Below are 13,769 nucleotides of genomic sequence, written 5' to 3'. Positions count from 1 at the left end.
AATTACTAGGGGTGGGTTTTTATAATCGATTTATCGATTAAAATCGATTCTGGCTTGGATTACGTAAAATCGATTCATTAAAATCCTGAATCGATTTTTTAATATAAATTTATTTTGCCCGAAATGCCAGAATCTCAGGTGAAATCTCACAAAATTTCAACAACCACCAAACAGCTAAAACAGTAAATGAGAGCAGGAACACGGATTCTGCACAAAGACTTAAACACACAGCGCAGCCCGCGGATCAGAATCAGATGTCGAATTTCTCACAGTCGGGGCTGAAAGCCGACAGCCCGCTGATTCTGATCTGTCGGCGGGTCCGCGCTTTGTGTTCACGCCCTTTATGCGCTGATTGTAAAGCTGTTAGTTTGATGTCTCTCCAAACAATATTGACCGAACCAGCAGCAAAAGAAGATCCAAACTACACTTCACATAAACAAAGTCATGTATTCACTCTGACTTTTACTGTTTTGCTTCTACCATGATGCACAGCTCTCTCTCTCTCTCTCTCTCTCTCTCTCTCTCTCCCCCCCCCCTCTCTCTCTGTATGGTTTTCTGCATTATTTGCTTGCTTGTTACGCACAAGTCTACCTTTGTTTACAGCGCTATCGGCCGACTTTTTTTTTCTTTCCGTTTTATATACTTCCGAAAAGAAAACCTAATTTCTGCTGTTCAATGCTGAACAAATTTAAACTTTTTAAAATTATGCAAAATGCAAAATGCTTAGCCGTGTCTCTAATAAAACCGCTGTAACTTCAGAGGTAATGTTCATATGTTGATTAATGGTTTTCTTTCGTTTTTGATATACTGCAGAATATTTTTATAAAATCCCAGGCCAGGAAAAATCACCTTCATGTGTTTCTGTGTTTTATCTTCAGCTACTTTGACACAAAGGCATCTGCTGTGGCTCACACCACAAAAGGAAGCTGACACACGCAAGACTTTAAAGTCTTGCGTGTGTCAGCTTCCTTTTTATAGATACAAAAATATGTAAATGTACTAATCTGAATTATAATATTTCTGACTGTCAAAATTTTCCATATTCAAATCGAAGTGAATCGAATCGAATTAAATCGAATCGTGGATCGAATCGATTCTGGACCTTGTGAATCGGAATTGAATCGATTCTAGAAATCAGTGACGATACCCAGCCCTAGTAATTACCTACTAACAATCAACAATCTGGCTCAGAGGAATTTACCAAGCAAAATCAAACATGTGAGTTTCTACACAAAGGTAAGAATTAGCCTCAGTGCTTTCATGAAAGGTTGCAAGAAGCTCAGACAACAGTGAATATCATGACCCACAGTGAAAGCTGGAACACTGTGTAATAAAACAGAATCCCACATATTATATTCAGTGCAGCAATTAGCCTCTCGTCTTTTAACAACAGTCCATAAGAGACTTCTGGAAGTTTATTTATGACGTATTGCTGGCATCAAATTTAAAATATGCAATTTTCCTGATGTAGTATGATGTCTCAGTTTAAACATCTGGTGTATATTTTATGCTGTACTGTAAATAAAATATGGGTTTCTAAGGTTTGCTGATCGTTGCATTGTTTTTATTTCCATTTTACACAGTGTCCCAATATTTTTGGAGCTCACAGAAGGACAAAAATACAGCTCCGCCCACTCAGTGAACTCATTTTCCTTGCTATCAGATCTTTATGACGCTGAGCTTCCCTATCCTCACATCTATGCTTTTCCACAAACTCTTAACGCTGGAAAACTAAGGTTGAATACTGTGTTGCGATGTGCAGCAGGAGCTGGTTTCAATGACGGCCAAACGTGCTAAAAAAAGCAATAATGATACAACAGAAGTGAGTTAATGCTTTTAATTCACAAGTCTTTAATATGTCATATTATCATATAGCATAGTTGGAATTCAGTTTATATGTTAACATGCTGCATTATTGCATGTACTGGGGATCAGGCAAGTAATGGAAGCCTGCATAGAAATGTATTTAAGAAAGTTTGTTGAATTTTAAAATGGTTAAATGGAACATCTGTGTTAGTCAAAGCGCTCAGAGACCTTCATGCTTCCTTCATCAGGAGTCAACGACTCTCCACAGAGCGAGGAGCAGCACAGGCCACAGGGAGGTTGGGCTTGCAGCGCAGCACTTTGGGATTCGTTCTGTAAGGATAAGAAGAGCACAGCTTGTCTCATCCTGTTTGATGGAGCCTGACAGTGATGCTGCTGCTACACAGTTAACACTTCCTGCTGGACTTTGAATGAATGAACTGCACTTTTATTGAGCTCGAGTTCTTTTAACTTCTTTGATCTGTTCTCTTGACACATCAAGTTGCATGGATTCAACTGCGGCGCTCCACACCATGCATGAGTGGACAACACATATTCATTTCAGTGTTGTATCTGGCAAGCTTTAGGATCGAGGAAACGTGATTAGAAAAAGACACGAGCTCATTTATTTTAGATTATTCTAACCACAAATTCTGTCTCTCACCTGCAGATCTATTCTACTGTAAAGATGTATTAAAATGAATAAATCAGTAACATTGCAAGCACTAGTTATTCAGAATTGTTAAACCTGGCAGTTATTTTCTTTGATATCTGATTAATTATCGAGTGTGCTATTTTTCAATTCAATTTTATTTTATTTACACGGCGCCAAATCGCAACAACAGTCGCCTCAAGGAGCTTTATACTGTAAGGTCGACCCTACAATAACACATACAGAGAAAAACCCAACAATCATATGACCCCCTATGAGCAGCACTTTGGTGACAGTGGGAAGGAAAAACTCCCTTTTAACAGGAAGAAACCTGGAGGGGCGGAGCCATTTAAGAAGGAAGACAGGATAAAGACATGCTGTGGAAGAGAGATAGAGATTAATAACAAGTACGATTCAGCAGAGAGGTCTGTTAACACATAGTGAGTGAAGAAGAAACACCCAGTGCATCATGGGAATCCCCCAGCAGCCTACGTCTATTGCAGCATAACTAAGGGAGGATTCAGGGTCACCTGGTCCAGCCCTAACTATATGCTTTAGCAAAAAGGAAAGTTTGAATGTTAAAAGTAGAGATAGTGTCTGTCTCCTGAATCCAAACTGGACGCTGGTTTGCCAGGAAATTGTCAATTGATGCTAACCATCGTCCCCTAAAGCCTGGAACATATTCAAAATGCTTTGGATGCATTAGAGCACTTTTCAAAAAACTTTACATAATAATTATTGATAAATCCATTTTAAATACTAGGACGCATCAAGCAAGCATCAACTTTGATATCTGTGTTAACTAAACAAAATTATCACACTGACAAGCACAGCTGGGGCTCAATACTGGCACAAAATATTGATTTTCCAGTTTTAGCTATTGTAAGTTTTTAAAATGGAAATAAACAAATCAACAAAAACAAAAAACCACAATGGATGAAAAACAATTTGTTAACACTTTGCATATGACTGGGTAGTATTAGCAGTTTATAGCCAACAGGAAATCACTTTCTCTTGTATTTTGATTACAGTGAAGATTTAAGACTGGCTGGGCCACTGACCTTTAAACGATCACCTGCTGAACTAAATCCTTGCTATGAGTCTCTGTCTCTGCCCACCTGTGAAATTTGCTCATCGCTTTAAAGGTGCTTGTGAAATTTTGCACACATGCAATCCTAAAGTGGACAATGTCTGTCTATAAACAGGCATTCAACACCTCCCAAGGTGCTCAAAATGACCTTTGTGGTAGTTCCAACTAGGCTTTTTACAACTGTGTTGCATCTTTAAAGGAAGGATTATTGATTAGTTGATCTTCTTTTCAAAAACATTATATTTCTCTAACCATGGAACCCATTCTGGGTTATCTGGTGAATAAAATGCTGGCACACCGGGACAAGAACATCTGGCTAAGAAATCTAGGGACAGAGTTAGGCTGCTGTGTAATGAATACTTACGTTTTTCTTTTTGTGTCTTGTAGTCTATGGTGATATTCTTGATTTCAGTCCTCGTGTTTCTTTTCAGTGTGCATGTGAAGTTTGTCACATTACCAGTCTCTTGCAACTCGCCAGGATTGTGTTCTGTTAATGGGACAGTGTAATTCTTGCACATCGTGTTTTTCATTGTAGCCAGTATATTTCCATTCGATGTCTTGAACTCACAGCTGAAGGACTTATAGGGAGGCTGTGAACAGTCTTGATAGTAGCACTGCAGTCTTTGAAAAGATCAAATGGTATGGTTAATATAAGGCACACTCCATTTCATGTCAGTACAGCATATGCATTGGATGTGATAGTGGCATTAAAGGCTCGAACCTGAGACTGTTATTTTCCTTTGTGTCGATGCAAGCAGTAAACACACCAAAATCTCCCACCTTTTTAGCAGAGATAGAGCCTGTAATCAGATGTTTGGATACATCATGTCATACACAGTCAAGACGTTCTTCAGATGTATATACAAAACTCCAGCTCTAATAGTTCCCCCGAACTAAACGTTAGAACTTTAGTGCTGATGAACTATCAGCTCACACACTTTAGTGCAGGGGTGGGCAACTCCAGGCCTCAGGGCCGCTGTCCTGCAGGTTTTAGATGTGTCCTTGATCCAACACAGCTGATTTAAACGGCTAAATGACCTCCTCAACATGTCCTGAAGTTCTCCAGAGGCTGGTAATGAACTCATCATGTGATTCAGGTGTGTTGACCCAGATTGAGATCTAAAACCTGCAGGACACCGGCCCTCGAGGCCTGGAGCTGCCCAGTCCTGCCCAGTCCTGCCTCAGTGTTCAAAAAAATCTCACTTTGATTTTTGAAAAAAAGCAGGACCTTCAGCTGTTCAGGGACTTTATTTTCAATAGTTTCCATTCTTATAGAGGGTTCAAGCTGCTCTTGTTCATAGACTGAAAGCTACCAGCAAACCTGACAATCTCTTACGTGAGAAAATGAATAAATGCATCCATAATCACTACAGCTCTCACATTAACACAGACGGAAATTGGACGTGACAGTTTTGCTTTACAGACAGAAGTCTGAAGGGTCTCAGTTATCAAGGTCATGGTAGTCTAAGAAGCTTGGAAAGAAACTGGACTTCTTTAAGTTTCCTGAAGATGTGTCGCCTCTCATTCGAAGAGGTTCTGCAGTTCTAACACTGGATGGTGGAGAGTCCCAGGTACTTAAGCCCTGCTGGGAGTTGTGTCTCATCACATGAGCCAAGGTGTGAAAAGGGATATGGGTCCTTATCAGCAGAGTTTCGGGTGAAACCATCGTGAGACCTTGCCTTAATCTATCACGGGACCTATTGAGATGCAAGATGTGAGTGGGCGTTGAACTGCATTGTTACGCAAACAATACGCAGTCTCGATTTCTTCTGTGGGATCTGGGTGGTAGGCTCAGAACTCAGTGTAAACCACATGTATCATGTATCATTACATTAACAGTTCAGGCTGGTGTTCATGGTGTAATAGTGTAGGGATGGGTTGATCTTTGCACACACTTTGGGTCCCTTAGTACCAGCTGAGAATCATTTAAACTCCACAGTCTACAGTGCATCCAGAAAGTATTCACAGCACTTCATTTGCTCCACATTTTGTCAGGTTACAGCCTTACTCCAAAAACTGTTCAGTCGGAAGATAAAACTTTGTCTGAGCCTGAGGTGCAGAGCGTTCTGGAGCAGGTTATCGTCTCCGTCCATTGCTGTGTACATCTTTCCCTCCAGCCTCTCCCAGTTTCTGCTTCCAAAGAAGAGAGATAGACGTCCTTCGGGAATGTTCACCTCTCTTGTCAGAGTAACAATGGAGCTCTGTGAGAGTGACCATTAGATTCGTGGTCACCTCCCTGGGTAAGACCCTTCTACCCTGGTCCCTCCTGTTAGCCATGCAGCTCTAGTGAGTCCTGGTGGCTCCAAACTGTGCTCGCTGAAACCTTCAAGGCTCTAGACATTGTTCTGTAACCTTAGATCTGTGCCTCGTTACAATCTGATGTCTGTAGATAATCCTCAGTCATCCAGGTAAATCCCAAACAGTTGATTCTGTTCATGGTAAATGGCCTGCATTTGTATAGCGCTTTTCTAGTCCCTAAGGACCCCAAAGCGCTTCACACTACATCCAGTCATCCACCCATTCACACACACATTCACACACTGGTGATGGCAGCTACATTGTAGCCACAGCTGCCCTGGGGCGCACTGACAGAGGCGAGGCTGCCGGACACTGGTGCCACCGGGCCCTCTGACCACCACCAGTAGGCAAACATGGGGTTAGTATCTTGCCCAAGGATATAGGGCATGCAGCCAGGAGGCAGCCTGGGATCAAACCACCGACCTTCTGGTTAGTGGCTGACCTGCTCTGCCACCTGAGCTACAGCCACCTCATCTGGACGTTTTCAGTGGAAGAAACGTTTCGTCACTCATCCAACTGACTGCAGGTTTCCCCACATTTCTATTCTAACATTCTTGACAAATATCTGTTGTAATTTTTCTCTTCTTTATATCCAACAATGATTTGCCTTCTGTACTGTCTGACTGAATTCTTTAAATGCTCTAGCTTCATTATCACCAACCACCCAAAACTACTTTTTTATCCTTTCCTCTTTCCCAACAATTTTCTAACATTTTTCTAATAGGATGACTTTTATTACGACCTTTCAAATTTATCCAATGATTAACCTTTAACACTTGCCTTGTAACATTTCTCCGGATTGTACTTGTAAAGCACACATTGGTGTTGTTTTAATCGTCCCTAAACAAATTATCAGTGCACTGATCATAAAATACCTTCCCTATATATATATATATATATATATATATATATATATATATATATATATATATATGCGTGTATGTATGAGTGTATCCGTATGTTTGCAGGTGTATATATAACTTGTACATATCTTTCTTGTGTAAATGTAAATTTGTCTGTTATTTTGTAAATACATAAGCTATTGGCATCTTTCCATGTGTGTGAAATACACAAACTGCCTTTCTTGTAACAGTGACAATAAAGAGCCATTCTATTCTATTCTATTCTATTCTATTCTATTTCACCATGAGCACTAGCTCGACCTGTTGCCTGTAGTACTAGCAAGGTGTAATTAACGTGAAGTGTCTGGTGAGCAAATGTATGAATATGAAGCTACTTCAGTAAGATTATTACTTTTACTTAAGATAAAAAGTTTAAAATATTTATCCAGCACAATATGACGTTTAAATTACGTCTTTTCCTTGTCATCTGTGATAGGACACAGGGCTGAAAATCACATCCAGTGTTTTCTAACACCGGCTTTCACACTGATTTTATTTCTGATTAAATATTCAGATTTTCTTGTGGGCCTCCTTACAAACTGCTAGTTAGCAAAAACCTGCTTCTAAATAATGCTGCATATTCTTATGATTAGCAAAATGACTTCGAACACTACAGCAAATCTGTTGCTGAATATCTATGGGCCGGTGTGCTGCAGGTTTTAGATCTCAGCCTGGGTCAACACACCTGAATCACATGATTAGTTCATTACCAGGCCTCTGGAGAACTGCAGGACATGTTGAGGAGGTCATTTAGGCGTTTAAATCAGCTGACACATCTAAAACCTGCAGGACGGCGGCCGTGACACCTGGAATTGGCTGTTGTCTGCTTCAATGTTATAATGATGGATTGCATTTATATCAAATTGACAGACAGAGCTGGGGATCAACTGGCAATGTTCCCGTTACAAGATGAGCTTCCCAACCCCTGAACCACGATCGCCCCTTATGACTGGAGACAATGTTTTCAGCTAATAATGGTTCTTATGGGTTGTTGAGCCCAAGAGTTAAAATATGTGAAATTTTTTTCAAATTACATTAAAACTGAAGCAATGTGATTCTTTTTATTGTCATTTGGCAACAAACCAGTTTATTTAATGTCTGTGGAGAGCTTTGCTAGGGTACACCACACACATACACCAAAGTCAGAGGTGTGGAAATAAAACAAACTTCCAATTTTTATAGAAATGCTCTGCAGTCACTTACAAAGCAACAGCAACATGAGCACTGAGAACAGAACAGAGCCATTTCCTACCAATGACATAATCCAGTCTCTGAAATATGATTAAGGACTGTTCTGCTGATTGATGACATTGTTACAGGAGCAACAGACTGCTGTTAGTGCCTCTTCAATATCACAACTAGACATTCATTCACTAGTACCTTTACACGTACTATGTATTATTTTATATGTCTAAACAGATCCTTCAAATAGTCTAACATATTCAGACGTCAGTGAAGTAAGCTTACCCATGACGAGGAAGAGAAGAGCCCCTGGGACTTGCATTTTCCAGATCTAGTGTTTGACAGAAAACAAAGAAAGCGTGATGCTGTTGCCTTGAGAAAAAAAGTATTTATTATTTTAACACATCAGTGATATTTTATCCAGTCTTTACCTTAAAACATTTATTTTTTACAATTTAAATTATGAAAGGAATTCAGTCAGTCACAACACATCTTTGGTAGTTTATAGGAATATAAAAACCATCAAATAAGAGTGAACCCAGCAAACATGGTTTAAACTATGACCATCCAATGTTTGCCATGGAAAACATAAATGCATGTGCTTTTGTTTCTTTAGCCCAGTGACATCTAATCCACATCTAATTTGACACCCAATATCAGCATTATCAAGTGTGGTTAAGTACAAGGCGTGCTCAGCTAAGGTTTACTGTACTTTCTACATGAGGACAAGGTGGTTGCACGTCTTCTGAGAACTGACGCATATGGCTACAAGTGCTCTAGTCTATCCTTACATGCTGAAGAAGAAGATGTAGAAGCACTATCACAAAAAACTACATGTGGAAGACGGTGACAGTGCAGTGGCTCTCACTCTCAGACATTTCTGGCCTTGTTTTGTTGCTTTGTGCACAAGGGCAGTCCATCCCACTGATATGACAAATATATATCGATATTATGCAGACGATATGACGTGGCACAGCCCAAAAACAGAATCGGTACATTATTTGAAGGTGGTAACTAATTCATAAAACACAATATACAAATGGTGCTATTGTCGTAGGGGTGGTGCAGCAATGCTCTGCTTTTCTCCAAGTGAAGAACTACAATGTTCAGATAATCTGGGTAAAGTTTAAATGGCACCAAAGGTTGTTTCATGAAGGAGAGCCAATAAACAAAAAGGAATAATTCAAGCTGTAAAACTGACGTTTAGAACTTACTACACATGTTAAAAAAGGGATTTCCTAAGTAATCTCCCCAAGCAATTTACTGCAACTTGTGCTGAATTTAACGTAGAAAAACTTTTAAAAATCGTGCCTGATGCGGTCGTGCTAAATGCCGTTACGAGTGTTTGGAATTCAAAGCAGGTCATCTAAAAAAATACAGCGCTTTTCCACTCTGTCTGAGCACTCAAAGCACTTTACACAACTGATTCATTCACCCAATCACACGAGCACTTTTCTCTGAGCTTTTAAGTGCTAAGTAGTCATTTATACACATTCACACTCCGATGGATGCATTGGAGAGCAACATGGGGTTAGTATCTTCCCAAGGATATTTAGCATGGGATCAAACCACTGACCTTCTGGTTAGTGGCTGACCTGCTCTGCCACCTGAGCTACAGCCACCCCACTAAACTGGAAGATTGATGGTTCAATCTCTGAGCCCATTCTTGGGCAGCTTACTGATCCTCAAGCTGTCTCTGAATGTTAGCTAAAAAAATTGCTTGAGACATACTGTATAATGTGCTTTGGTCAGCAGAGCACCGCCTAACATCAGTGTGTAGTTGGTGCAGATAAATGGCTAGAATGTAGAATTTTAATGAGACAGAATGGAGAGGGACTGTTATCACAGCCACCTTCATGGGTTTGCTTGGGGGTTCAGGGTCTCCTCATTAATACAACCTTTGCAGCATCACATAGCATGCAGAGAAAACAGGGCCCAGTAACTTCAACACAGGTACGATCAAAAACATGTTGTGTTCTCCTTAGAACCCAAGGAGAACACAAATCCACATTCAGTGCTGGGTTTGTCAATACTTGCGTCACAAAGCGTCTTCAGTATCTGCGCAACACGTAAAGAGCATAAAAAGAAAACCGCAAACAAACGTGCTTTTTTTCTGCGCACTTGTGCTTCAACCAGCTGATTTTAGTTTAACTGACAGGAGGAGAAAACTGGGAATCTGCACATTCTCACATCTGCAGATTCTCACATCTGCAGATTTCCTTCCCGAACTTTAATTTTTATTGTACAAAAACACAAGAGCGCGATGGTAATGTGCAAACGCTGCCAGGACAGAACAACTTTGGCTCTTTGAAACTAACGCGAATCTGCTCCGGATGCGGCGCATAGTCATGTCTGATTCATTAAGAACAGTTTCGGCTGAAGTATAAGAACAATAACACGAAGCCTTTCTGCCGCACAAATGCGCAAAAAAAATTCTAACAAGGAACAAGTGACGCTCAAGAAGAGGAATGCGTCGAGCCGAGGGGAAGTCTCAAAATTTCATTGTGAGTTTTTATTTATTTATTTTTAAATCAAGAGGAAAAGACCGACCCGTTACTCAAGGCAGAAATGTTTGCTGGATGTGGTCACAGCTGAAATGCGCACAGGATCACACGTGTCGGCTGAACAGGCGCACAGGACAGCTCTGCCTGGATTAGTGGGTGATCTATGTGAGTGTAAGTGCAGTGTGTCTTACCCTTGGTCTTCCTTGGTTGCCTTGAGTGATTTGCAAAAGTTGGATGGCAGAAATGAAAAGGGAAAGAAAAACATCCGTGTAATGGGCAGGTTGATGAAAGCAGCGGCTGGGGTGGAGTTTAAGTGCTGCTGCAGTGCACACATTGTCCCCCACTCCGCATTTAGAGGATTGATATTGAAATTGCTTGTTAAAAAAATAAGAAGTTTCTTTGCTTGTGTTTTATATGGAGACTTAAAGGTTTTGAGCAAAATGCATAAAATACAGGCAATTTATAAAATGCCAAAAAAGTTCATCTATCCACACTTATCTAATTTTTCTTGTAGTCAGTTGTTTATTCATTTATTCCTGTTAGATTTCTAGATTTATTTAAACTTTCTTTCTAATATATATTTCCACTTTTGCACCCTATAACATCCACTTTATTTACTTTTTTAATCTACCAAAGAAACTCAGACGACACTTTCAGTGAGTTTGTCGTGTGTGTGACAGATAAAGCTCTCCATGCACTAAGCAAGCACATGCGCATCCACAGGTGTTGATGGTACCACAGTTGAACATTATCTCTACATTTACTGCTGCACATTTTATTTATTTATTTTTATGGTCTTTTTTGGTCTCACTTGATTTCCCTGAGGAAAAGTTGGGTGGTTAAAGTCATTTTGACACACGATGAAGGGACAGACTCTGGTCTACATTCATCAAAAGACAATGTGAAAAATAAACACCTGCATATTCTTCCTTCATGTTTAAAAACAGCTTTGACCTGGCGAGGCACTTCTGTGCTCTGTGGTGTCTGGATGGAGAGCCCTTAATAGAAACTATTGAAATATTGTTCATACACATTATTTGCTGACTTTATTTCTGACGTGTTTATAATATACGGTAAGATAGATCTTTGTTGTCACTGTTACCAGAACGATGAAACCCAGTTGGGCATCTCTCGTTGGCAGCTTGTAGATTTTTACGTTCAGATTCTTCAGATAAGAGAATAAGAAAAATAAAGATAAAATAAGCTTAAGAGGTGCTTACACAGGGACTGTATGTAATGCACAATAACACAAGTATCCACACAAAAGGATGTAGACATATCTGCAGGTACAGTGTAACCAGTTTATGTTGATGTTGTGCATCACACATTAAACCCTGTAAATGATATGTATCAGACTGTGTGATCAAAGGAGGAGACTGCCATACCCCGTATCATAATCCAAACATTAATGACATTAAATAATGCTGAATTAATGGAAAGACTAAATTCAGATATTTCAGTTTTGCCTCATGTTGTGACACGTTGGTGTTCTCAGCTAGTGCAGCTGATGTTCTCTCAGCCTTGGAAACGGAAACAATACCTGCTGCAGTCATTACATTAATGCATCAGGACTAATGGATACGAACTTATGTCTTCATTTCCTGGATCTCCTTCCCCAAGGAAGCATTATGAAATGTTATTGAAAACAATGCAGTGCTATCCAACTGAAAAGGTTACAAACACAACATCTTTGAAAAGTCTGCATGCTCATTTTCATTTTCATGTCAGCAACATGTTTGACAGAAATTAAGCGGTAAAAAGAGAGAGGAGTGCTTAAAAACAAATATTTCATACTCTGTGAAGTTCTTTGTCTGCATGATTATTAAAAAAAGTGGAAAAAGAGCCTCTGTGGCACAACAAGTAGTTCAACAGTTTAAGAGTCATGGCTCTACAGGTTTCATTATCTACTGCACATAGTGAAAGATCACACTACCATGCAACGAGAAAACCAAAACAACAAGATGCACACATGCCAGCGTCTTCTGTGGTGTCAGCCGGACCGAGAACGCGTCCGAATCTTTTTGTGACATGTGATGATGTGGGGAGCTATTTTTTTAAAGAAGAAGAAGAAGGAGGAACTTTTTGAGGTTTTGTTTACATTTTTGATAAAGCACAGGTTTGAATAGTTTTTAACTATTTGCAGTGTAGACTGTACCATTGTTGTTGTTGTTTTAAATTGTGGGGATCGAGTGACCCATGTTCAATCGGAGTTTTGTAAGATTTATATTAAAGTGACTGCACAACATACACCAACATTTCCTAGAGTGAGCAGAAGTCAGTCACAGTTTGTTTGATAAACTCGGCCAATGAGCTGTGAACACCCAGTGAATGTTACACCATCCATATCTGTCTCAGGACAATCTGGTGATTATTATCATACGACTCTAGTTTTTGCTGTCAGTTATGTCGTTTTGTGTGACTCAACTTTAAATGTTGATTTGATTGTCTGCCAGTAGTGCCACATTTGTAGGATCCTGTATAACTTTATAAGTGAACATAAGTGAACATATGCAATGAAAACACTTCTTCCCCAGTAAGAAGACACCAGTAATGTAAGGGCAAAGGGAAGATATTAGCGTAGCAGTCAAACTTACCCATGGAAAGCTTTAGATACAGGACACATGGATGAATGATCAATCGTTTGTTCAAATTAGATGGAAAATGTTTGGAACCATTGGATCTTCGATTTATGTGAAATTTGAAGATGAAAAATGCTTTAAAATTCTAAATGCAGTTTAAAGTACAGACAGACAGTCTGACGTTCATGTCTTTACTCTTCAACAGATCAATACCAGCAGCAGAGTCTCTGGTTTGATGTGGAGACTACACCCAAGCATCTAACAGCTCTAAGTGTGGCTAACCCGTCTACAACAGTGGATGGCTGAAAATGAGGCTTCTCACTAATTTTGTCCGTACCTAAAATGCAATGCGACTGCAGCCTGCTCTCAACATCAGCTAGGTAAGAAGTAAAAAGAGCAGCTCTTTGTGATGCTTCACTAGCAGAGACACCATGTTCGCAGCAGACGCACTCACACCAGCTTCCACAGGAGTGGGACCGCCTGTAGTGCTGTGCCATACACAGTATTACCAAAACCAGTACCGATACTGTTAGCCTTTAAAGGCAGCAAAAATTAGTTAACACAGATTTCAGCTTTCATGTATTTAGAAACTGTGTTTCTGGAAACCTGCAGTGTGAATGTCTCTAAAGCACTTTAGTTTCTGTTGTTTAAAAGTGCCGTGAGTGATGTCGCAGTCAACACAGAAAGGCTCAGACATTTTTTATAGTTCAATTCAATTCAATTCAATTTTATTTATATAGCGCCAAATCACAACAAAAG

General features: G+C 39.9%; 1 protein-coding gene across 1 annotated transcript; it reads right to left on the bottom strand.

The window, feature by feature from the left end:
• Positions 1 to 1,805: 1,805 nt before the first annotated feature.
• On the bottom strand, positions 1,806 to 10,728 carry LOC146504524 (uncharacterized). Its single transcript, XM_085131730.1, has 5 exons — positions 10,623 to 10,728; positions 8,213 to 8,258; positions 4,267 to 4,345; positions 3,910 to 4,166; positions 1,806 to 2,136 (listed from the first exon to the last, which is right to left on the bottom strand). The coding sequence occupies exons 2-5, from the start codon at positions 8,247 to 8,249 to the stop codon at positions 2,051 to 2,053; spliced, it is 459 nt and encodes a 152-aa protein (XP_084987856.1). The 5' UTR covers positions 8,250 to 8,258; positions 10,623 to 10,728; the 3' UTR covers positions 1,806 to 2,050.
• Between the last annotated feature and the right edge of the window lie 3,041 nt (positions 10,729 to 13,769).

The sequence above is a fragment of the Neolamprologus multifasciatus genome, chromosome 14 (assembly GCF_963576455.1).
Source record: "Neolamprologus multifasciatus chromosome 14, fNeoMul1.2, whole genome shotgun sequence".
Classification (NCBI taxonomy): domain Eukaryota; kingdom Metazoa; phylum Chordata; class Actinopteri; order Cichliformes; family Cichlidae; genus Neolamprologus; species Neolamprologus multifasciatus.
This window is presented reverse-complemented; position numbering and strand designations above follow the sequence as displayed.